The 25887-nt window shown below is 50.1% G+C and overlaps 1 protein-coding gene and 1 long non-coding RNA gene across 2 annotated transcripts; one reads left to right on the top strand and one right to left on the bottom strand.

Moving 5' to 3' along the window:
• Window positions 1–334: 334 nt before the first annotated feature.
• Window positions 335–10623, bottom strand: LOC119566373 (zinc finger protein 25). The gene is given in 5 exon segments (XM_037899236.2): window positions 335–1206; window positions 1208–1937; window positions 8203–8319; window positions 9833–9959; window positions 10484–10623. Coding segments are annotated over 5 exon segments (1215 nt in total). The 5' UTR covers window positions 10508–10623; the 3' UTR covers window positions 335–989.
• Window positions 2625–24623, top strand: LOC122466327. The gene is made up of 3 exons (XR_006291744.1): window positions 2625–2635; window positions 17449–17454; window positions 24365–24623. It is a non-coding gene; the product is annotated as an uncharacterized LOC122466327 (long non-coding RNA).
• The last annotated feature ends 1264 nt before the right edge of the window (window positions 24624–25887 follow it).

Genomic DNA, 25887 nt, shown 5'->3' with positions numbered 1-25887 from the left:
CCTGGCCCTTGAGCCCCCGGTCAGGGAGGCTAGCCCCCGGCCCCTCCACCGCTGTCCCCCGCAGCTGCATGGGCAGCATGGCTGGCTCCGGCCGGGCGGTGCGGCTGCTAGTCCTGCTGCTCTGAGTGGCATGGTAAGGGGGCAGGGAGCAGGGGGGTTGGATGGGGCAGAGGTTCTGGGAGCGGTCAGGGGACGGGGAATGGGGAGGGGGGGTTGGACAGGCATGGGAGTCCTGGGGAGCCTGTGAGGAGCTGGGGGTGTGGATGGGGTCAGTGCAGTCAGGGGAAAGGGAGCAGCTGGGCTTGGATGGGGGTGGAGTCCCGGGGGGGGGGGCAGTTGGGGTGGGGGGTCCTGGGAGGAGGCGATCAGGGGACAAGGAGCATTGGGCACTGGATGGGTTGGGGGTTCTGAGAGGGGCCCTCAGGGGCGGGGGCCCGGATGTTTAGGGAGGCACAGACTTCCCTACCCAGCCCTCCATACAGCTTTGCACCCCGATGCGGCCCTCGGGCCAAAAAGTTTGCCCACCCCTGCACTAGGTTGTCCTGCCCCTCAGCCCAATCCATGCTGAGACAGGACTGCAAATCCCACCTCTAGATGTCATCCAAGAGTAATCCTCTGGCTGGAACCAAGGTAGACGTGTGGGGGAAGTTCCTAGCTTCGTCCCATTGAGACGGGGGGAGGAGGAGAGGGGGAGTGAGTGTGGGACAGAAAGAGAGAGACCTGGTTGGATCCCACCTAATGCACTAGGCTGTGACCATCTGCTCTAAATACACTCCACCTGTCTGCTCTTCCACACACTGCTAAGCCAAGTCCCCTTCCCTGTCCCCCTCCCCCGCATCTCTCTGCTGGGCATCCTGGGGACAGGACTATGTCCTGACCTGCATCTGCTGGAGCTGTGTCAGGCCCACTGACTGCCAGAAGCCCCTGAGGCCCTGCAGGTGGCAGAAGGGCATTGGGGTGCATGACCGGGTGCTGAGAGGTTGGCCAGTCTAGCGAAGTGCTTGCCCCAGCCAGCACAGCTGTATGGCCGCTCTCGGCTGTGAATGAACCGATGTGATAGCAAGGAGGAGGCCCGTGCAAAGCTCCTGCTTCAGCCAATGCACCGGAATGTCCTCCCCGGCAGTGTGCGTGCCCTGGTGCTTGATCAGTGCATTGGTTCTGTTGAAGTTCTTACTAGAATCGTTACAATGGTGCGGCTGCTCCTTGATGTGTGCGCTGGTGCGCTCTCAGGCTTGAGCTCCAAGCAAAGCCCTTCCCGCAGTCAGCACAGCGGTGTGGTCGCTCCCCGGTGTGCGTGCGCTGGTGTCTTCTCAGGTGTGAGCTCCGTGAAAACCTCTTCCCGCAGTCAGCACAGCGGTGCGGTCGCTCCCCGGTGTGCGTGCTCTGGTGTCTTCTCAGGTGTGAGCTCCGTGAAAACCTCTTCCCACAGTCAGCACAGCGGTGCGGTCGCTCCCCGGTGTGCGTGTGCTGGTGTGTTCTCAGGTGTGAGCTCCGGAAAAACCTCTTCCCGCAGTCAGCACAGCGGTACGGTCGCTCCCCGGTGTGCGTGCGCTGGTGTGCTCTCAGGCTTGAATTCTGTGCAAAGCCCTTCCCGCAGTCAGCACAGCAGTGCGGTAGCTCCCCGGTGTGCGTGCGCTGGTGCGTTCTCAGGTGTGAGCTCTGTGCAAAGCTCTTCCCGCAGTCAGAGCAGTGGTATGGTCGCTCCCCAGTGTGCGTAAACCAGTGTGTTCTCAGGATTGAGGACTGTCTGAAGCTCTTGCCACAGTCAGCGCAGCGATAGGGACACCGGCCCATGGGGAGTCTCTTGCTGAGTTTATTCGGGGGACGGACTGCGTCCTGTGCATGGATCCTTTTGTGGGCTGTGGGATCCTGCATTCCTGCCGCGCTCTCCCCACACTCAGACGGTGTCCTCGGTCCCCCCAATATCCCGAGCCCTGCTGGAGAGAGCAGAGGCAATCCCAGTGTTAGCTCATAGTTAAGGCTACAGGTTTGTCAAGGAAGGAAAAATTTCAAGGATGGAGCGATTTCCCCATTTGTCTGTGACTGTTTTTTGGATGCGTGCCTCACCCAGCAATGGTGGCTCCTGTCCCACAGGGCTGGACCCAAAGCCTCGCTCTGGGTACTGAGACCTGGCCTGCGGGCTTACAGTGCCGTTCAGATTTGCCCCCGCCCCCAGTCATGATGGTGGGGGAGGTGGGGCAAACTTCAGTGAATGGACTTGCCACTCATATCTTCTCCAGCCTGCCTCAACGCCTCTGCATCAGCCTGCGGTTAGGGTTGCAGTATTGGAGGGTTCCTCGGCAGGGCGAGGAGGAGGACAGATTTTGTGAAAAATCATGGAGCGGTCACAGTAAATTTAGTGACCTGTGACTTTTACTAAATTTACTACAACTGCTCCGTAATTTCCGATAGGAAATGCTGACACAAATCTGCAGCCTGACTCAGGGTGGTTCTACCCTATGCTGTTTGTGCAGCACCTAGCGCCTGCTCCCACGTGCGCCATGCACCTCTGGGGTCTTGTTCGATGCTGAAATTGTAGCCTGCCCAGGATACAGGCAGCGTCTGGCACAACGGGGCCCTCATCCAGAACTAAGTGCTAACACACAGGATCCGGGTTTTGTTTTCACTGATTTTGGTTTTATTTCCATCAGAGGGGTTTATTTACATGTTGCTGGTTCTGTACTGTCTCCTGTTTTACAGTACGTCTCTCGTTCCCCAGTATTTGCTCTGTTTAAACGATATTGGTTTGAAACCAGTTTAGGATCTACAATCCCCTCGTTGACATATTGAGACCGGTATAAAGCTGCTTACATCAGCGTAGCTTATTCCTGTGCAGGAGTGAGTCCTTTTCAAGGAATTCCTTCTAAAGATGTCATCTACCCTGAGCCTCTTTCACTCTTTGTGCAAAACTAAACTAAAACCTCAAGAGGGTTGGGGGGAGGTTTGAGGGGATGACCACTCAGTCAGGGTTTGTGTGATGTAACCTGAAAAACAGGTCTGTATTGTGTCACAAGACAATCAGTGACACTGCTGAGCTGGAAGGGGTGAACGGCTGCCACCCAGCAGGCCTTTGATCTACAGACTGTCACGGACCATGTTAAGGCTGAGGGCTGTGCTAAGCATTGACACTGAAGCAATGTAAGTGACAATGATTTTGTGCCACTGAGAGAGCAGGAGGAAAGGGGGATGTGACAAAGGCCATCCCACCCCCTCTCCCTCACACCCAGCCCATACACCAGGATACTCCAAGTCGTGCTACACAGGATAATTTCCTCTGGCTCCCATGTGCGTTCGTGCCCCCAGCAGCAGCTGCCTGGCACGTGGGGCAGTTTTAGAGCATTACAGTGAAACGCTGCAAATACTGGAGACCTGCTCTACAAAATGGCGTCCTCCGCACTCATCGTACATGACTGATCCTGCCCTGAGTCATTCCCAGCTTTCTCCTTGCTCGCCGGGGACATGTTTCTCCAGTCTGAGAGGTCACGTGTTATGTGAAGTGGCAGAGAGGGGGTGGGGTGGGAACCTAGAAAGGACAGCGCCTTCTCTGCCAAGGGCCAGTGACTCGGGGATGTTCTCCCAGGCTGCAAGCAGGTTTTTGCCTGTCTGAGCTATGTCTGGATCCAGGTGCCCAGGGCCAGAGAACACCAGCGCACACAACTTGAGTCAGGAGGGGCAGAGGCACGAAGCCCATCTGAAAAATGTCTAGGATGCCCCCGGCTCGGTATGATTTTCTGAGGTGCGGAAAGCCTAGAAGAAGGTGTTGTGGTCTATGGACCAGTAGGAGTGTCTTTCTACCCAGGTGCTTGTCTGCCCCCCAGTGCCAGATCCACTGACACACACATATTTTATCCTCACAGCCCCAGTGCCCTCTCCATTACACAGGTGGGGTAACTGAGGCATGGGGGAGTTACAGTGACTCACTTCTAGAACCGAAACAAGATGTTTTGAATCCTGCTGCAAAGTCCTACCCACTAGGGAAATGCAGTCCCCATACGCTCCCCCACCACAGAGACCTCTCTCTTTCCCTCAGCATCTCTCAAATCCACTGTGACATTGCACTCTATATGATTTTATAAAAATATGCTAATGAGTGTGACTATAATGTAACTGAGGCATGCTTCATGCAAAAGGTCTCATTGTAAGGTATCATTACAAAGCTTATAATCTACTGAATGTGTTTATCCTATTTGTATGAATGTCTCATTCTTGCATCTGAAACTAGAAATATAATATATAACTCTGAGGGCCTATTGTAATTATGCAAAGTGTGGACCATTAATGGTGGTATGGACTCTTGACAGGAACACTTCTTAAGCTGCTTTCAGTTTAAGCCTACAGCTGTTAGGGGGCGTGGTTCAGACCTGGGTCTGGGTTTGCAGCAGGCTAGCGGGTCTGGCTCAAACCAGGCAGGGCACTGAAGTCCCAAGCTGCCAGCGCAGGGAAAGCAGGTTCAGAAGTAGCCTTGGCACATCAGTTGGCAACCCCAAGGGGGTTTCTGTGATCCAACCCATCACATCCACCACCCCACATCTCTTCCAAGTTCATCACTGTTAGGATATAGATATTCAGGCCTGTCTGTAAAGGCCTATACTCTAAGAATTTAGGTGTATTTTTACCACTTGGCTAGTTAGAGGTATAAAAGAAAGAATCAAAATCACTGTCTGTCAGTGTAAGGGCCTTCTCTTACTGTGACAGTCTGAGGCCCTGTTCTTAGGCTAAGGCCTTTGGCTAAGCAGCAGAGGCAGCCATAAGCTGGGAAGCGACCGGTCACATCCTCCCATTCCAAACTAGTCACATTGAAAGAAGGTGTTATTGGGCTGTTAGGAATACAATCCTGTCCTGATAATGCCTGTCACCTCCAGAGAAAGGGAAGTGCCTAGAAGATGTAAAAGGAAACTTAGTTTGATAGCATCCTGTCTGGCAAGAACTCACTTATCAATAGCTGGGATGTGAAATCCTCACTTCTGTATTGTTTTGTCATTACAGTTCCCACTTTGCTATTGTTTGTCTGTATAATCTCTGTCTGGTTCTGTGATTGTTCCTGTCTGCTGTATAAGGAATTTTGCTGGGTGTAAACTAATTAAGGTGGTGGGATATAATTGGTTACATAATCATGTTACAATATGTTAGGATTGGTGAGTTAAATTTCAGGAAAATGATTGGTTTAGGTATAGCTAAGCAGAACTCAAGTTTTACTGTATAGTCTGCAGTCAATCAGGAAGTGGGTGGGGGGAAACGGGAACAGGGAATGGGGGTAAGAAATTGAAATAATGTTTTGCTAAAGGGGGAAATGGGAACAGGGAATGGGGATGGGGAAACTGGAATCATGTTTGGCTAAGGGCAGGAATGGGAACAGAGACACAGGTGTAAGGCTCTGTGGTGTCAGAGCTGGGAAGGGGGACACTAAGGAAGGAAACTGGAATCATGCTTGCTGGAAGTTCACCCCAATAAACATCGAATTGTTTGCACCTTTGGACTTCGGGTATTGTTGCTCTCTGTTCATGCGAGAAGGACCAGGAAAGTAAGCGGGTGAAGGAATAAGCCCCCTAATAATCACCTCCCCATCTCTGATCCATTTCTGTCACAGCTTTGAGGCCCCATCATTTTTAGGTCCCATCGTAGGTCACAGATATCCAATGAGTAGGAAAGATGGGAAGTATGATAGTAAGACCCCCTGGCTTAACCAGGAGATCTTCAATGACCGGAAACTCAAAAAAAGAGTCATACAAGAAGTGGAAACTAGGTCAAATTACAAAGGATGAATATTAAAAAAACAAAAAAACAAAAAAAACCCAAACAAACCCACAAGCATGTAGGAACAAAATTAGAAAGGCCAAGGCAAAAAGCGAATTAAACTAGGCAGTAATATAAAGGGAAAAAACAAAGCATTTTACAAATACATGGGAAGGCAGAGGAAAACAAGGACAGCCTAGGCCCATTCCTAAATGGAGGGAAAGAGAATAAGAGAAAACGCAGCAATGGCCGAACAGTTAAATGCCTCTTTTGTTTCAGTTTTCACCAAAAAAGTTAGCTGTGATCAGCTGACTAACACAGTCAACATCAGTGTCAATGGGGTAGGATCTGCGCCTAAAATAGGCAAGGAAAATAGTTATGAATTACTTAGACAAGTTAGAGGTCTTCAAGTTGGCAGGGACTGATGAAATACATCCTAGAATACTTAAGGAACTGGATGAAGAGATCTCTGAGCCATTAGTGATTATCTCTAAGAATGTGTGGAGGATGGTTGAGAGACCTGAGGATGGGAAAAGGGCAAATATAGTACCTAGGTACAGAAACGGGATAAGGACAACTCAGGGAGTTATAGACCAAGTAATCAAACATTCTATTTGTGAGCACCTAGAAGGACATAAAGTAATAACTAGCAGTCAGCATGGATTTGTCAATAACAAATTATGTCAAACTAACCTAACATCCTTCTTTGATGGGTAACAAGCTTTGGACTGGGCGGACGCAGTAGATGTCACATCTCAAATTTAGTGAGGCTTTTGATACTGTCTTACATGACCTTCCCATAAATAAACTAGAGAAATATAGCCGAGGCAAAGCTACTGTAAGGTGGGTTCGCAACTGGTTGGAAAACTGCACTGAGAGAGTGGTTCTTATCGTTCTCTAATGAGCTGAAAGGGTATCTTGAGTGGCATCCCAAAGGGATCTGTCCTGGGTCCGGTTCTATTCCGTATCTTCATTAATGATTTAGACAATGGAGGGGAAAGTGCACTCATAAAGTTTATGGATGATTCAAAGCTGGGGAGGGGTTGCAAGCCCTTTAGAGGACAGGACTAGAATTTAAAATGATCTTGACAAAATGGAGAAATGGTCGGAATTGAAATGATTGCCTAGGAAGGAGTACTGCAGAAAACCATCGGAGGTTATAGTGGATCACAAACTAAGTGAGTCAACAAAGTGAATCCTCAACTGGAATACTGTGTCCAGTTCTGGGCCTCACACTTCAGAAACGATGTAGACAAGCTGGACAGGGTCAGAGGAGAGCAACAAGAATTACTAAAGGTCTAGAAAACATGACCTACGAGGTAAGATTGAAAAAAATTGGGTTTGTTTAGTCTGGAGAAGGGAAGACGGCCGGGGGCGGGGGAGGGGGAGAAAGGGTTTGATAACAATCTTCAAGAACGTAAAAGGTTGTTACAAAGAGGAGGGTGATAAATTGTTGTTCTTATCCACTGTGGCCAGGACAAGAAGTAATGGGCTTAAATTGCAGCAAGGGAGATTTAGGTTGGACATAAGGAAAAACTTCCAAACTGTAAGGGTAGTTAAGCACTGGAACAAATTACCTGGAGAGGTTGTGAAATCTCCATCATGGGAAGTTTTTAAGACCATGTCAGGCATGGACTCGATAATACTTAGTCCTGCTTCAGTGCAGGGGACTGACTGGACTAGATGACTTACTGAGGTGCCTTCTAATTCTGTGTTTCTAGGATTTCCAGGATTCAGATATCAAGGCCAGACAGGCTCATTGTGCCCATCCAGGCTGGCTTCCCGTCTATCGCAGCCAAAGAATCTCCTCCCCGTGATTCCTACCTCCTGGTTGAAGAAGAACAAAGCTTTGAGAAAGTCACACTCCATTTCCACTGACAGACTTCCAGTGAGGGAGAATCTATTGCGTCCTGTGGGGAGCTCTCCCAGTGGTTCATTCCCCTCCCAGATAAACACTGGCCCCTAATTCCCAGTCTCCATTTGTCCCCTTCTGCTCCCAGCCAGTGCATCTCACTTGGCCTTTGCCTTCTACATGAAGGAGCCCTCTGCTAGCAGGCATGTAAATCAGAAGGGACTGGGTGTAGGATTCATACAAGGTTCATGCGCTTGGCAACATTCAGGGCACACCCGGAGTGTTGTGCTGGACCTGTGCACACACAGCTCCTCTCAAGGGCATCAACCTTGGAATCTCGCCCAAATGACATGAACCGTGGGAAGCCTCTCAGGACTGGGCTCAAGGCCCGAGAGCAAGGAATGCGGTAGATAGAAATTGGTAAATAAGAATGTTAAACAAAGCCAGTGTATTCCTTTTATCTGTTGGAGAATGTAATGCGCGGGGGGAGAGAGAGAATAAAGGGGAAGGTGGAAAGCTGACAGGCAGAAGCCTGTTAGCAGACCAGCCGCTTGCTTGCTAAAAGCTGTGTCCCGTCTTGTCATTGAACCGCCACAGACTGGGTTATGATGACTCACCTTGGGAGGGGCTCTCAGGCCCCGAGCTTTCCCTGGAGTCCTCGGCATCCCGGATCCAGAGCTCTGCCTCCTCTATCTCAATTCTGTGGATTAAATCTGGTGTGGAACCTGAATAGCCTGTTTGGGGGGAAAGAATCAGTTTTATTACTGAAGTTTTGGGGACAGGGACTCATTTATATGTTGGTGCAGACCAAACAATGGCCCTACTGGGTCAGACCAAAGCCCAGTGTCCTGGCTTCTGACAGTGGCCAGTGCCAGGTGCCCCAGAAGGAATGAACAGAACAGGTAATCATCAAGTGATCCATTTCCTGGATTCACATTCACAGCTTCTGGCAAACAGAGGCGAGGGACACCATCCCTGCCCATCCTGGCTAATAGCCATTGATGGACCTATCCTCCATGAATGTATCTGCTTCTTTTTTGAACCCCGTTATAGTCTTGGCCTCCACAACAGTCTCTGACAAGGACTTCCACAGGTTGACTGTGCATTGTGTGAAGAAATACTTCCTTTTATTTGTTTTAAACCTGCTGCCTACTCATTTGATTTCGTGACCCCTAGTTCTTGTGTTATGAGAAGTAGTAAACAACACTTCCTTACCTACTTTCTCTACCAGTCATGATTTTATAGACCTCAGTCTCCCCTTACCTGTCTCTTTTCCAAGCTGAAAAGTCCCAGTCTTATTAATCTCTGCTCACACGGAAGCCGTTCCATACCCCTAATCATTTTTGTTGCCTTTTTCTTATCCTTTTCCAATACTAATATATCTTTTTTGAGATGGGGCGACCACATCTGCATATAGTATTGAAGATATGGGCGTCCCATGGATTTATAGAGCGGTAAAATGATATTTTCTGTCTTATTATCTATCCCTTTCTTAATGATTCCCAACATTCTGTTTGCTTTTTTGACTGCCGCTGCACATTGAGTGGATGTTTTCAGAGAACTATCCACCATGACTCCGAGTTCTCTTTCTTGAGTGCTAACAGCTAAACAGCACAACAGGACCCCGATCTCAGTCAAGGTGTGTCTGCACAGCACCTGGCATGATGGGGCCCCAATCTCGGATGCTGCTTGAGAGGAAAGCGCAGGAGATCCCAAGCAGGAGAGTTATGAAATAAACCTTCCTTAGAGGAAATTTCTTCCTGTCTCCCAACAGGCAAGTTCAGTTCATACTCTGAAGCAGCAATATCTATGACCCGTCTCAATTTGCTTTGGGGACTTAGACACGGCAGGTGTCACCAGGTGTCACCGTTACACAGACTTATCAGTTCTTTTGCTTAGGATGCAAGTATTGGTCAACTGCACGGTTGTTAAGTTTATGATGTTCATTCTTTTTGGGGAAGTGGGGAGCTGTAACAAGCAGAAGAAGAGTTTTCTTCCTCCCTTATTTGCTCATGTGCTGTTTGGAACCAGCCCTGTACCACGACTGAGGTGAGGTAGGTAATGCAAGTAAACAAGTTACAACTAAGATTAGCCCCAGGCTCTGTAGCCCTGAGTTCTTCAACAGGAAGCCGAACTGAAAGAGGGTGTCATTTGCCACTTCTCAGCCATCGGGTGGCACATGCCAGGGGTGGCATCAAGGGAACACAGACATTTGACAGCTAGGAGTAGAGATAAATTGGTCCTTACCCAAGGAAACGAGGGCCCGGTAATTCCTCAGCATCTGGTCCCGGTACAGCTGCTTCTCTGGCCGGGACAAGAGCTCCCACTCCTCCCGGCTGAAATACAGAGCCACGTCCTCAAACGCCACCCGCAGCTGCTGGCACAAGCGTTACACACTCAGCACCCTCCGCTCCAGCCCCAGCCCGGGCTCTCAGCAGGGGACGCGGGTTCTAGGGCAGCGGCTCCCGGGGAACCCCCAGCCCAGCAGCTGTGACCCAGGGACACCCCCCGCACAGCCCCCCGGGGACTCGGGCCCTGCTGGCCGGGGACAGGAGTCGCCCTCGGCTCCCCACCGGGCTCTGGAGCGGGGCGCTGGGAAGGGCCCGAATCCCAGGGCAGGGACCAGGCTCCTCCCCCGGCCGGAGTCCCCGCCTCCGCCCCAGGCCTGTGCTCGGCCCCGCTCCCGGCCCCGGCTCGGCCGCCTCGGGGCTCCTCGGCCCGGCTCCGCGTGTCCGCCCGGCCCGGGGCCCCCAGCGCCGCTCCCCGGCCCCAGCGCTCCGGCTGCGGCAGCCCCCAGCCCCGGGGTCACTAGCGCGGGAGGGACCCGGCCCCGGCCCCCCTCGGCCCCAGCCGGGACCAGCCAGTGCCCGGCCGGGGAGTCCCCGCCCCGCGTCCTACCTGCGCCGGCCCCGCTGCAGCCATCGCCGGGCTCGGCTCCGGCCCCGGCCGCTTCCTCCGCCCGGGCAGCGACCTCCCGCCCCGCGGCTGGTGCCTCCCCGGGGCCACCTCCCGCCCGCTCCCCGCCCGGCCCCAGCGCCTGCGCCGCCAGGTCCAGCAGCCGGGAGGCCCCAGCGCAGCGACCCTCCGGCCCAGCCCCCCGCCCCCGGACGCCTGGGTCCCGAGTCCCGCCGCTGGGGGCGCTCGCGGCACCTGGTCCCCGGGCGGCAGGAGCCCGTAACGGGGCAGCCCGGTCCCCGCCCCTGGGCTGTGCGCGGGGCTCCGCTGTGCCGTGGGGAGCTGGGAGCAGGGCAGGTGGGTGGTGGTTGTTGCTAGATTTCAGAGTAACAGCCCTGTTAGTCTGTATTCGCAAAAAGAAAAGGAGGACTTGTGGCACCTTGGAGACTAACCGATTTATTTCAGCATAAGCTTTCCTGAGCTACAGCTCACTTCATCGGATGCATACTGTGGAAAGTGTAGAAGATCTTTTTATACACAGAAAGCATGAAAAAATACCTCCCCCCACCCCACTCTCCTGCTGGGAATAGATTATCTAAAGTGATCACTCTCCTTACAATGTGTATGATAATCAAGTTAGGCCATTTCCAGCACAAATCCAGGTTTTCTCTTCACCTCCCCCACACACAAACCCACTCTCCTGTTGCTAGGCTGTGTGAGGTTGGTGTGTGTATTTGAGGAGATCCCCCCCAGGCTGGGTCTGGGGTGTGGGTCTGAGTGGTACAGGAAGGCTGTGTGATGTGAGTGGTTTACAGATCACAACGTGACTGTGGAGTGTGTGTGTGTCACAGTAAGACAAGGGTCTGGCTGTGTGATGTTGGTGTGTGTGTTACTTCCAGGGGATCACAGCCTGGGGTGTGTTTCAGGCGCTCACACCCATGTCCCTTCCCAGCGCCCCGGGGAGGGCAGGTGCCCTATAAGATGCCGTGTTCTGGCCTCGGTGCTGGCACTGAAGCAGCTGCCCCTGCCCCCCGTTCATTGGGCCGGGCTCTGCACACCTCAGGTGCCCCCCCCCCCCCGCCGGTCACAAGAAATGGTCCAAGGTGAAGCACATCAAGGGCCTGCAGGACGCCGAGCGCAGCCGGCTCTTCCAGAAGCTCGCCATGCTGCTGCGCTTTGCCCGCAAAGGTATCGTGGGGGGGAGGAAGGGAAGGATCTTGTGCGTGACACAGCCCCAGCCAGAGGGAGTGCTATGGAGCCCTGCCAGCTTCCCTGTGCCCCACAGGCCCCGCTGCAGCCAGAGGGGGCATTACAGAGACTTCCCAGCCTCCCAGGACTTGACAGGGCCCAGCCAGAGGCTGTGGCTACAGAGCCCTGCCAGCCCAGCCTTGACCACTAGCACTGACCCTGTTGCCCCTAACCACAGCACCCCCTAACCTCTGTTAACCCAAGGCCAGCATCCTTCTTGGCTGCTGGAGGAGAGGATGCTGGTCTGAGGGGTAGAGTCTCCCCTTCTCATCCTTTCTCCACTGGACCTTTCTTCTGTTTCACAGCACCTCCCCTACGGTGGCTGAGTCTCTCCCCATCTCTCGCAGATGTTTCGCATAAGAGGGGGCAGCCCAGTCTCTGTGGTTCAGGCGGCCTAAGATAACAGCTAACGGTGGCTGAAGAGGGGAAGGGCCCTGGAACAGGTAATTTGGGGCAGGGAGGGTCACCAGGAGCCCCAGGACTCCTGGGTCTCATCGCTACCTCTGCAATTGGATAGTGGGTTACAGCAGGGGGGGGGCACCTTGTTTCTATTCCTGGCTCTGAGAGGGTAGTGGATCGTGGTGGGTTAAAGCAGTGGGGGCTGGGAGTCAGGACTGCTCTCAAGTGGGGTCCCAGCTGTGCCTCCCTTGTGACGCTCCATCTCTGTCCTTTGCAGCAGGGAGACCCAACCCTGATATCAACACCAACCTGGCCAACCTCACTGAGCAGTGCCGGAGCATGGTCTTGACCAAAGCATCCACTGAGGTGGCCATCAAGGGAAGGGTACGTAGCTGCGTCCTGCCAGCTGGGCTCATGGGCTGCAGCCTTTTTGAATTCTCTGGGTCAGACCAGACCATGCCGAGGTGTTACAGGGAAAAATGAAAACCATCGTAAACCTATATGTTCCCCCTTCACAGGACGCAGGATCTTGTACCTGGTATCAGTGTCTATCGCTGTGGAAGCAGCTGGTGATGTTGGTCTCATCCTCCTTCCAGTGTAGTGCAAGGAAAGAGGACAGAGACAGATAGGTGTTCCAAAATAATATAACAACATTTAACATTCCTGTGATGGGAAGAACACGTCAACAGCCCAACACTATAGCATTTAATTTCAGAAAGGGGAACTATACAAAAATGAGGGGGTTAGTTAATTAGAAATTAAAAGGTACAATGAATAGAGTGAAATCCCCGCAAGCTGCATGGACACTTTTCAAAGACACCATAATAGAGGCCCAACTTAAATGTATACCCCAAATTAAAAAACACAGTAAAAGAACTAAAAAAGAGCCTTAAGAAACAGTGAGAGATAAAAAGGCATCTTTTAAAAAGCGGACGTCAAATCCTTTTGTGGTAAATAGAAGGGAGCATAAACACTGCCAAATTAAGTGTAAAAATGTAATAAGAAAAGCCAAAAAGGAGTTTGAAGAAAAGCTAGCCAAAAACTCAATAGGTAATAACAAAATGTTTTTTAAGTCCATCAGAAGCAGGAAGCCTGCTAAACAACCAGTGGGACCCCTTGGACGATCGAGATACAAAAGGAGCACTTAAAGACGATAAAGTCATTGAGGAGAAACTAAATGAATTCTTTGCTTCAGTCTTCACGGCTGAGGACGTTAGGGAGATTCCCAAACCTGAGCTGTCTTTTGTAGGTGACAAATCTGAGGAATTGTCACAGATTGAAGTGTCACTAGAGGAGGTTTTGGAATTAATTGATAAACTGAACAGTAACAAGTCACCGGGACCAAATGCCATTCACCCAAGAGTTCTGAAAGAACTCAAATGTGAAATTGCGGAACTATTAACTATGGTTTGTAACCTGTCCTTTAAAGGAGCTTCTGTACCCAATGACTGGAAGATAGCTAATGTAACACCAATATTTAAAAAGGGCTCTAGAGGTGATCCCGGCAATTACAGACCGGTAAGTCTAACATCAGTACTGGGCAAATTAGTTGAAACAATAATAAAAAGAAAATTGTCAGAGATGTAGAAGAACATAAATTGTTGGGCAAAAGTCAACATGGTTTCTGTAAAGGGAAATCAGGTCTTACTAATCTATTAGAGTTCTTGGAAGGGGTCAACAAACATGTGGACAAGGGCGATCCAGTGGACATAGTGACCTTAGATTTCCAGAAAACCTTTGACAAGGTCCCTCACCAAAGGCTCTTATGTAAATTAAGTTGCCATGGGATAAGAGGTGAAGATCCTTTCATAGATTGAGAACTGGTTAAAAGACAGGGAACAAAGGATAGGAATTAATGGTAAATTTTCAGAATGGAGAGGGGTAACTAGTGGTGTTCCCCAAGGATCAGTCCTAGGACCAATCCTATTCAACTTATTCATAAATGATCTGGAGAAAGGGGTAAACAGTGAGGGGGCAACAAAATGGCAAATGGAATTTCATGTGGATAAATGTAAAGTAACGCACACTGGAATAAATAACCCCAACTATACATATGATACAATGGGGGCTAATTTCTTTACAACTAAGCAGGAAAAAGATCTTGGAGTCATCGTGGATAGTTCTCTGAAGACGTCCATGTAGTGTGTAGCGACAGTCAAAAAAGCACACAGGATGTTAGGAATCATTACAAAAGGGATAGAGAATAAGACGGAGAATATCTTATTGCCCTTATATAAATCCATGGTACGCCCACATCTTCAATACTGCGTACAGATGTGGTCTCCTCATCTCAACAAAGATATACTGGCATTAGAAAAGTTCAGAGAAGGTCAACTAAGACTGAGACTAAGGGGGTATATGCTCGAGGTATATAAAATTATGAATGGTGTTGAGAAAGTGAATAAGAAAAAGCTATTTACTTCTTCCCATAATATAAAAACTAGGGGCAACCAAGTGAAATTAATGGGCAGCAAGTTTAAAACAAAGAAAAGTAAGTTTTTCACACAGCGCGCAGTCAACCTGTGGAACTCCTTGCCTGAGGAGATTATGAAGGCTAGGACTATAACAGGGTTTAAAAGAGAACTGGATACATTCATGGAAATTAAGTCCATTAATGGCTATTAGCCAGGATGGATAAGGAATGATCTCCCTAGCCTCTGTTTTTCAGAGGGTGGATATGGATGGCCGGAGAGAGATCACTTGATCACCTGTTAGGTTCACTCCCTCTGGGGCACCTGGCATTGGCCACTGTCGGTAGACGGGATACTGGGCTGGATGGACCTTTGGTCTGACCCAGTATGGCCATTCTTATGTTAAAAAAAGGTAAGTGTATGAAGGTTGGTTTACAATAACTGGGGAAAAGGGGAAAAGGAAACACAACTGTCATAAAACCTAAGCAAGCTGGGATCACAATACAAGGAGCTTGAAGCAAACGAAAATGATAAAATCTCCTAAAGTCCTGCTGCTGTCAGATGCTTTCTCCGGACAGGCTGGGTGTTGGAGTGCGTCGGACCCAGGACCTACTACCCCCAGACCTGGTGATGGCCCGAAGGGAAGAACGCTGGATCGTGCTGTAGCTGGACTTGGAGCCAATGGCAGGGGTACGGCCAGGAATCCTGGATGCGACAGGTACGCGGATGGGATGGATGAGGATGAGTTGTCTCTCAGGATTCGCTGATCCGTGATCTGAGGACCACGCGAACGCCACTGTGCTTGGCTGCCTCTGTGATGGACAGCATTGTGGTGACGTCACGCAGTTCCTTTTAACGGTTCTGTGACAGGAAAACCTGAGGTAGACTGAGGTAGTCAGTTACAGAACCAGTTCATTGTGGCCTGTTAGCTGCCGTTTCCCACCAAAGTTCAAAACGGCGCAAAACCACCACCACCCAGCTGAAACAAGATGGAGTCTTGTTGTTTGTGGCAAAGAGACACCATATTAAGTGTCCGACTCCATATTGGATAATCACCATTTTAGTGATTCTGAGGGGATAACATCATAAAACCTCATTAAAAACGCTATAAAATCACAAGATACAAATATATTAAAACGGGGCGTTTGGAGCCTTGAATGAGGGAGCGAGGCTGGGCTTGTAATTATGGTGCTGGGCTGGACTACAGGACTCATGGTTTCTATTCCTAGTTCTGCCACTTGGTCCCTCTCTGACCTTGGGCAAATCACTCAGTCAGTGGTTCTCAACCAGGGATAGAGATACCCCTGGGGGTATGCTGATGGGGTACACCAGGCAGTACACCATCTCATCTAGAGAGTGGCCTAGTTTTACAACAGGATACAAAAAAAGCACTCGCAAAGTCAGTACAAACTAAACTTTCATACTGACAATGACTTGTTTATACCACTCTATATACTATACACTGAAATATAAGTACAATATTTATATTGCAATTGATTTATTTTATAATTATATGGAAAAAAGGAGGAAGTCAGCATTTTGTCAGTACTAGTGTGCTGGGCGACTGGTATTTTTATGTCTTATTTTGTAAGCAAGTAGTTTTTAAGTAAGGAGAAACTTTGGCGTACGCAAAAAATATCAGAGTGCTGAAAGGGGTACAGTAGTCCGGAAAGGCTGAGAGCCACTGACTTAAATCATAGGGAATAGGCAGACTGGATCAGAGGGGAGGCCTAGTTTGTTTTCACAGTAATCTAATTAATATAGTTCAATTAGGCACTAGACAGCGTTTTATTTTTATTATTCTTGTAACCATTTCTGACTGTTATGCCTCTTTGCTTGTACTCACTTAAAATCTCTTTGTCATTAATAAACTTGATTTGTGGTTTAAGTGTGTTTAAACCCAGTGTGTTTAAGTAACATGTCGGAGTAACTTTGTTTATGGAAATGAACTGGTGTATGTTATTCCCTTTAAAGGAATAACGAATTTAGCATTTCTCGACTGCCTGGGAGAGGGTTGGACATGACAGAACATACATTTCTGAGGGAAAATCTGGGATTGGGAGTGTGTTGGGTTCACACTGCGATAATCCAGGCTGGTGAGAACAGTGTTGGTGTGCTTGGCTGACTGCAGAAGGAAGCTCGGGCAAATGTGGAGGTGGGGGGTAGACAGCAAGGCTCGGGGAGCCCGCGGGAAGCTGGACACTCCAGGGGCAATGTGGGGATGGCTGGGGAGCCTGGGGGAGGCATCGGGGCCAGAGTGGATGGCTGGGGCGACCGGAGGAAGCAGCAGGGAACCAGGATGATGGGGATGTGCATGGGGAAGACAGAAGGGGTAAGAGGGGATTGCCAGGGCCTGGGGGGGGGGAGTGGGGCCAAGGCAATGGGGAGGTGGGTGAGGAGGCAGCGGGGGCCAGGGCAATGGGAAGATGAGGGGAATACAAGTGCAGTTCCCCTGAAACTGACAACATTTTATTTCATTTTTTCTTAAGACCCTCATCCGGCAGAGTACATGAATGAACTTAAATCCAAGCACTTGAGCAGTTCCATTGATTTCAGTGGGACTACTCACATGCTTATAGTTGACCATATGCTTAAGAGCTTGCTGGATTAGGCCTTAATGCTAGAATATATTATAAGAATATATTATTAAGAACTGGAAAGTCACACAATTCAACTTTGTAACGTTAATAGCATAAGTGGGTCAGTTGTGAAGCTTTGATCCAAATTCAGGCTCCTAATCTTCAGATCCAAACGCAAGTCACTTCACAAGAGTGTTGGGATTTGAGTTCTGAAATGGGCCACCATAAAAAGAAACCTGAGCTGTGAAGTTGAAATCTGCACCTAGATCTGACTTTCCTCATGTTTCTGAGTGGTCTGGATTCTGTGTCCTAGTTTGGGGCCCATCTCTAGTTAAAAGTGAACTGTAAAGAGAAAATGGAATTGTAGGCAGGCTCAGATAGGTGACTGGAACGTCTCTGCTCACTGGGCTGGGCACAGGAGATTGAGCACAGAAATCTGTTTTAATTTACGTTCCAAAAATTCTTTCAAACCACTCCCCTCCTGCCACGATACCTGTTTTTCCAGCTTTGCTATTGATGCCCCATGTTCAGAATTCTGTGATACTCTTTACAGTGTGTATGCTAACACCCATTCATGTTCTCTATGTACATAAATCTCCCCACTGTATTTTCCACTGAATGCATCCGATGAAGTGAGCTGTAGCTCACGAAAGCTTATGCTTAAATAAATTTGTTAGTCTCTAAGGTGCCACAAGTCCTCCTTTTCTTTTTGTGATGCTATAGATACCAGAAGAGAGACATCATAGTCCTCAGGAGGGTTAGCATGAGATTTCTGATACTTATGATGCCCAAGAGTACCAAGCTTTCCTTGTAAATCCAGCAGAGAGAGCGGGTTCAAATGCAGAGGGGAAATAATTGTATATGGTTAAATTAGAACTGATTCCTGACATAATGATTGGGTGCTGATATTATCACAAGAGCCCCAAAACACCATATTAAAGGTTTAGTTTGCAAATATCTCTGTTCTTCAAATCGATACAGTACATCAGTGCAACCCAGAGCTGCTTCATGTGTAGCTCTCCTTTAGAACAGTCTCCGTTCTGCTATTGCATAGCTTCGTAAAACATGACATGGGGAAGGCCAACACTCACAGCCAGGTAGATCATCAACCTACTCCTCTGTGCCAGGAGCAGGAAGGCCTCTGGTTCTTGCTCTCTTGGTAGCTGGAGCTGCTAAGTTGGGGGTGCAGTGGGCCCTTGGGCCACCCGTGGTCAGGGCAGTCAGTGCAGAGCAGTGTTTACCAGTTACCAATCCATGAGAGGACCGTATGATGTACCTGTATGGCACAATAATTCTTCAATGAATCAGTTGATTCAAATGCTTATTCTCTGGGGTTCAGACCCTCTGTTCTCCCCCTGAGTTGAGAGAACCCTACCCTGATTGTCACATCTGTCTTTCAGGCTCTGTCCCAGTCTCTCACACAGATATATCCCTCAGCCAGCCCAGCTCAGGGAGCAGTGGGAACAGGTCATCTCATCCTGTCAAACCAAGCAACATGGGTCCCATTGAGGCTCAGATGGAAGATCCCATGCACCTCCTGGAGGTAAGAACCGTTCACTTGTCCTGCCACTTGGGGCCCTTGCAACAAACGGAGCTCCTGCTACATAACCTGGTTGGGAGCTTTCCCTGTCCCTGGATCCTGGCCCTGGTACAGAGACCTATTTCTCATCATGATATCCTCATTTGATTCTCAGAGGATGTGTCCAGGATCCTGGAGACTGTTTCCTGCTGCTGGAGGTTTGAGCAGGGAGAGATCACTCACTGTCACGACCCAGGGGCCTTCAACCCGGGTCTGCAGGGTTCATGGGAGCAGCCACACTCCAACCCTCCACCCAGAAGCCTGCTGAAAATTGCTTACCTAGGACCCATGAAGTTCAGCCCCAGTTTGAGGCTCCACTCCTGAGGTCCTATTGGGGAGTCCCAGAAAAGCTAATTGGCCCCCTGGCCCTGCTTAAGACAGCAGCGGGAACAGGAAGCTGACTGAACACCAGGGCTGCTCCCTGTTCTGGACCGTGTGGTGCCTGTTTCTGCTGCCGCTCCCCTGGCTTGGTTTCCTGGCATCTGATTTGTGGTTCTGATCGCAAGTTTGTCTTTTGCTGCTGATCTTCCAGTACCCTGACCCAGCTGACTCTCGACTCCTGTCATGGGAGTTTGGACCCTGGCTCTGACCAGTAGACCTGGCTGCCCTTGACCCAGCTGTGACCTTGACTTTTGTACAATTTCTCCAATGCCCTTTTCTGCTCTCCAGCAAGATACACCAGTCCCTTGGCTCCCAAAGTCCTAGTTGCCTGCTATTCAAGGGCTGAGGGGTAGTGCTTGTATTACCCCCACCCCCACCTCAGCTACTTTTCCGATGGGAATCTCCCTAGAGCAGAGGAGAAATCTGCCCTTCTCCTAGGATCAGTCCCAGCAGTAATTCCACCCACCCTGGCCTCAGCTCAGCTACTTTGTTCACCTGGGGTCAGGGACCACTTTTGAAGCCCTTAGCGTGTGGGTGGAGGTGGGAGCAGAGGCTGAAGCTCGAGCAGTTTCCACCAAAGAGCACCACCCTCTCTTTCTATGGTCTGGCTAGGGCTCACCATCCATCTTGGAGCTGAACACCAGATGGGAGCTGATAGATTGTCCTTGGCGGGCAGTGTTCTGTGTGTGACGGAGCTGTGTGCCAGAGAGGGCCAGGAGCAGATGCACCACGCCTGGCAGGACCGGGCTAAACAGCCTGTAATGCTAGGTGAGTCAAACCACGGCCACAATACAGACACTCTGGGCATCCATGGGGACTGAATCTGGGCCCTTCACTACCAAGAGCACAACTCATTCCAACCTGAGTCATGACAGTGGTGACCCCTGCCAGCCCCTCTGAGGTGGGTCAGTATTATCCCTGTTAGCTGGGGCATAGGGATAGAAAGCAACTGGCTGCAAGGCAGAGGTGAAAGTAAGCCGGTATGCCACGGTACGGCGTACCGGCAAGAGCCGGTGCACCGTAATGGGGCAGCCCGGCTTCCCCAGGGGGCAGTTTAATGGGCCTGGAGCTCCCAGCAGTGGCTGGAGCCCCAGGCCCTTTAAATTGCCTCCAGAGCCCCACTGCTGGAGCCCTGGGACAGAGGCTGCAGGGCTCCGGGAGCTATTTAAAGGCCTGGGGCTCCTCTGCTTCCACCGCCCAGGCCCTTTAAATAGCCACTGGAGCCCCGCCATCGCTACTCCAGGGCTCCGGCGGCTATTTAAAGGACTGGGACAGTAGAAGCAGGGGAGCCGTGGGCCCTTTAAATAGCTCCCGGAGCCCTGGGGTAGCGGGGGCTCCAAGGGCTATTTAAAGGGCTGGGGCTCCAGCTGCCTCTGCCGCCCCGGTCCTTTAAATAGCCGCTGGAGCCCCGCCGCTTCCCCAGGGCTCCGGCGGCGATTTAAAGGGCCAGGGCGGTAGAAGAGGGGAGCCCCGGGCCCTTTAAATAGTCCCCGGAGCCCCGGGCTGCTGCTGCTACCCCGGTGGAGGGGGCACTTACCTTACAGGGTGGGCTGGGGCTGGCTCTGACCCCCTCAACCCCGCTCCTTCTGCCCTAGGCCCCGCCCCTTCCAGGGGACAGAGCTGGACCCAAAGTACCGGTAAATCACTCAACTTACTTTCACCCCTGCTGCAAGGTCACACACAGCGTCACTGACAGAGGCAGGAAGGAAGCGTGGTTCTGATACCAGTCCAGCTCCAACCACTAGACTCCTCCACCCACTTCCAAAGTCAGAGAACCCAGGAGCCCTGACTCTGACAGCTAGGCCTTAAATGACAAGACCAACCTCCCTCCCACTCAGGAAGCCGTAGAAGGGACCATCTGCTGAGCTCCCCTTTGCAATGCCACTGTGAGAGACCATTGCTAGTGGGTGCCAAGTGACTGAGCAGGGAACTCCTTGAGAGCCTCCTAGAGACTCGCAGGGGTTTCATTGGGACCCTCTGGGAGCCGTGGAAAGAGTGCTGCATTGAAGAGACTCTCCTGCTCTAACAAAGGATTTCTGTTTTCCTAGACAGTCAGCCAGTGAGGCCAGTTTGCAGAATGTGGAAGAGCCCTTTGGCGATGGGTTGGGGGATTCACCATGGAGGTGTCAGCAGCTGCAGTGCCTGGGGTCCCCATGGGCCAAGCCTCCACTCCTGACACTCCAGGCTAATCTCCCACTGCTCTCAGTGGGGCTTGGCTTTAGCTGCTGGGCCTGCGTGCCTAGACAGAGGACTCAGGTATTTCCATCAGGCTGCTCAATGGCACTCACTCTCCTCCTGGTAATAGCTCACCTTAAGTGATCACTTTCCTTACAGTGTGTACGGTAACACCCATTGTTTCATGTTCTCTGTGTATATAGATCTCCCCACTGTATTTTCCACTGAATGCATCCGATGAAGTGAGCTGTAGCTCACGAAAGCTTATGCTCAAATACATTTGTTAGTCTCTAAGGTGCCACAAGTCCTCCTTTTCTTTTCTGGACTAGCCACCAGAAAAAGGACACGGTACATGTGGCCAAGGAAATAGAGAGGCAGTGTTGCCTGTTAATATGGCTCTTGTGGGGGAGCACGGCAGGTTACTTTGGACTAGGTAGGAGCCACATGTCTCCAAACCTGCACATCTCGAGGCTCCAGAGACCTCTCTCCAGATCCCAGAGCTTCCTCAGAGTCCTAAAGAGCCAGGTGGAATCTGGCCTCTCTCCCCCCACCTTAGCAGTCCAGAAAAAATTATTTGTAGACATATTATGTGTCCTCTCCTGCCACACTCACCTGTTGGTGACCAATGCAGTCACAGAGTCCAGGATCGGTGTCATGCATTTCTCTGGGCTGTGACAAGCCGGAGGACGTGAGCTGCAATGGATCCTCCTGTGCGTGGGCTGAGTGGGCAACCTCTCTACTGCCATATCTGGTTTCCAGCCCACACGCACTAAGGAGGAGGTGATGGACTTACCCCAAAGGTGGGGGTGGGAAGAAGCAGAGTGAAGAGGTGATCAGAGAGCCATCCCCTAGCATTCCTCCTGGAGTCACTCCAACAACCACCTGGCTCCTTCCTGCTGTGGGCCGCAGCCCCTAGGTTCCACAGGGAATTTCTGAATTAACGCTCTAGAAAGCTGCCTCTGGCTTTCTACAAGCGCTCACGCAGCCCTGTCACGAGAGGTAAGGAATAAGGTCCTGCCTCCCCCAACTGCTCAGGGGCAATTCTCTCAGAGAATCAGTGCAGGGCTTTATGCATCTCTACAAACAGATCACTTTGCGTGGTGGCAGCGGAATCTGGGCAATAAGGAAGAGGAGTTGGAAATTCTCCATGGGGAGGGGAAATGGGGAAACCCGGTGGGACGACGCCTCTGACTGGAATGTTCGTGTCGCTGGTTACAACCCATTGAGGTAGGGGAGAGAGGGTAAAAAAAGTGGTGGGCAGGGTGGCACTTTCCATTAGACCAGCAGTTCTCCAACTGTGGGTCAGGACCCCAAAGTGGGTTGCAACCCCATTTTAATGGGGTCACCAGGGCTGGCTTAGACTTGCTGGGGCCTGGGGCCAAAGCTGAAGCCCAGGCCCCACTGCCTGAGGCCGAAGCCAAAGCCTGAGGGCCTCAGCCCTGGGCAGTCAGGCTCAGGTTGCAGGCCCCTTATCTGGGGCTGAAGCCCTTGGGCTTTGATTTTGGCCTCCCCGCGCAGGGTGGGGGGGACTCAGGCTTTGGCTTTCCCCCAGACCCGGAGCAGTGGGGCTCGGGAGGGCTCAGGCTTCTGTTCCCCCTCCTGGGGTCGTGTAGTAAGTGTTGTGAGAAGGGGGTGGGAGTGCAGTGAAGTTTGAGAACCCCTGCATTAGACACATCATTACCTGTTTTCCGTTCTTGGTTCTTGAGAACCCCAGGACCTCGAATGGATAGGGATCAATCTGCTAACTAACACAGCCCAGCAGATGAACCGTTGCGGGGCTGGCACAGTTCACTGAATCCAAACCAGAGAGCAGGAAATGTTTCTCCTTTTGCAACTGTCTGTGACTTGTGGGAAGAAATTAGGTTAGCACGGGGGACTTCCTACTGGGAGACAGACGGTGGAGGTCTCAAGTAGCCAGGAGTAAATCATCCTTGGAGATTTTGAAAAATTATAGATACTTTTCTAATACAAAGTTTTGTACCCAACTAAGGGTGACTCTTGTGGGCCTGCTTGTGGAGGATAAAGAGGAACTGATCACTGGACTGGATGTCCATGGTTGTTCTGGGGCCAGTGATCATGACTTGACTATTCAGTAAGGACCAGTAAGAAGGTTTTGGAACAAATCGTTAAATTAAACAGCAATAAGTCACCAGAATCAGATGGTATTCACCCAAGAGATCTGAAGAAACTCAAATGTGAAATTGCAGTACTAATAAATAACTGTGGTATGTAACCTGTTGTCAGGGTTCCCTCCCCACTCTGAACTCTAGGATACTGATGTGGCAACCCGCATGAAAGCCCCCCTAAGCTTATTTCTACCAGCTTAGGTTAAAAACTTCCCCAAGGCACAAATCCTTTGTCCTTGGACAGTAAGCTGCCACCACCAAGTGATTTAGACAAAGAATCAGGGAAAGGACTACTTGGAGTTCCTATTGCCCCAAAATATCCCCCCAAGCCCTTACACCCCCTTTCCTGGGGAGGCTTGAGAATAATATCCTAACCAATTGGTTACAAAGTGAGCACAGATCAACCCCCCTGGGTCTTAGAACACTAAAAATCAATTAGGTTCTTAAAAGAAAAATTTTATTTTAAAAAAAAAAAAGGTAAAAGAATCACCTGTGCAAAATCAGGATGGAAGATAACTTTACAGGGTAACAAAAGATTCAGAAACACAGCAGAACTCCCTCTAGGCTTTGTTTCAAAGTTACAAAACCCAGGAATAAACCTCCTTCTAGCAAAGGGAAAATTCACAAGCTAAAACAAAAGATAATCTAACACGCCTTGCCTTATTTACTTACTCTTTTTGCAATATTGAGACTCATTTTAGGATGGTTTATAGGAGAAGGAGTTTTCTGACTTGATGCTTCTCTGCTTCCCAAGAAAAGACTCAAACAAAGCCTCCCCTCCCACCCCCCCACGATTTGAAAGTATCTTCTTTCCCATTGGTCCTTTTGGTCAGGTGCCAACCAGGTTATTTGAGCTTCTTAACCGCTTACAGGTAAGGAGGAATTCTAGGCTACCCTTAGCTGTACGGTTAGGACACTTGTCCTTTAAATCAGCTTCTGTACCAGCTGCCTGGAGGATAGCTAATATGATACCAATGTAGAAAAAGGGCTCCAGAGACGCTCCCGGCAATTACAGGCCACTAAGGCTAATTTCAGTACCAGGCAAATTGGGTAAAATTATAGTAAAGAGCACAATTATTAGACACAAAGATAAACACAATTTGTTGTGGAAGAGTGAACATGGTTTTTGTAAAGGGAAATCATGCCTCACGAATCTACTAGAATTCTTTGCGGGAGTCAACAAGCATGTGGAGAAAGGTCATCCCGTGGATATCGTGTACTTAGATTTTCAGAAAACCTTTGACAAGCTCCCTCCCCAAAGGCTCTGAAGCAAAATGGGATAAGAGGGAAGGTCCTCTCTGGGATAGGGAACTGGTTCAAAGGCAAGAAAGAAAGGGTCTGACTAAGCGGTCAGTTTTCAGAATGGAGAGAGGTAAATAGCGGTGTCCCCCTGGGGTCTGTACTGCGGGGACCAGTTCTGTTCAACATACTCCTAAGTGATCTGGAAAAAGGGGTAAACAGTGAGGTGGCAACATCTGCAGATGATACAAACCAACTCAAGTTAGTTAAGTCCAAAAGAGAGTGCAAAGTGAGAGTGTAAAGGGATCTCACCAAACGGAGTGACTGGGCAACAAAAAGGCAGATGAAATTCATTGTTGATAAATGCAAAGTAATGCACATTGAAAAACATGATCCCAACTCTACATCTAAAATGATGGGGTCTAAGTGAGCTCTTACAACTTAAGAAAGGGATCTTGGAGTCATTGTGGATAGTTGTCTGAAAACGTCCACTCAATGTGCATCGGCAGTCAAAAAAGCGAACAAAATGTTGGGAAGTGATTAGGAAAGGGATAGATAGCAAGACAGAAATGTAATATTGCCTCTCTATAAATCCATGGCATGCCCACATCTTGAATCCTGGAGCTGGTCCCCGCATCTCAAAAAGATATATTGGAATTGGAAAAGGTACAGAAGGGCAACCAAAATGATTAGGGGTATAGAACAGCTGCCGTATGAGGTGAAATTAATAAGACTGGGGGGAGTTTTCAGCTTGGAAAAGAGATGACTAAGGGGGATAGGATAGAGGTCTATAAAATGATGACGGGTATGGAGAAAGTAAATCAGGAAGTGTTATTTACTCCTTCTCATAACACAGGAACTAGGGGTCACCAAATGAAATGAATAGGCAGCAGTCTTAAAACAAACAAAAGGAAGTATTTCTTCACACAACGCACAGTCAACCTGGGGAAACTCTTTGCCAGAGGATGTTGTGAGGGCCAAGACTATAACAGAGTTCAACAAAGAACTAGATAAGTTCATGGAGAATAGGTCCATCATTGGCTATTAGCCAGGATGGGCAAGGGATAAAAAACCATGCTCTTAAAGTGTCCCTAGCCTCTGTTTGCCGGAAGCTGGTAATGGGCGACAGGGGATGGATCGCTTGATTTTTACCTGTTCTGACGATTCCCTCTGGGGCACCTGGCATTGGCCACTGTGGGAGGATAGGATTCTGGGCTGGCTGGGCCATTGGTCTGATCCAGTATGGCTGTTCTTATGACCAATAGAGGGC

The sequence above is a fragment of the Chelonia mydas genome, chromosome 6 (assembly GCF_015237465.2).
Source record: "Chelonia mydas isolate rCheMyd1 chromosome 6, rCheMyd1.pri.v2, whole genome shotgun sequence".
Classification (NCBI taxonomy): Eukaryota; Metazoa; Chordata; order Testudines; family Cheloniidae; genus Chelonia; species Chelonia mydas.
This window is presented reverse-complemented; position numbering and strand designations above follow the sequence as displayed.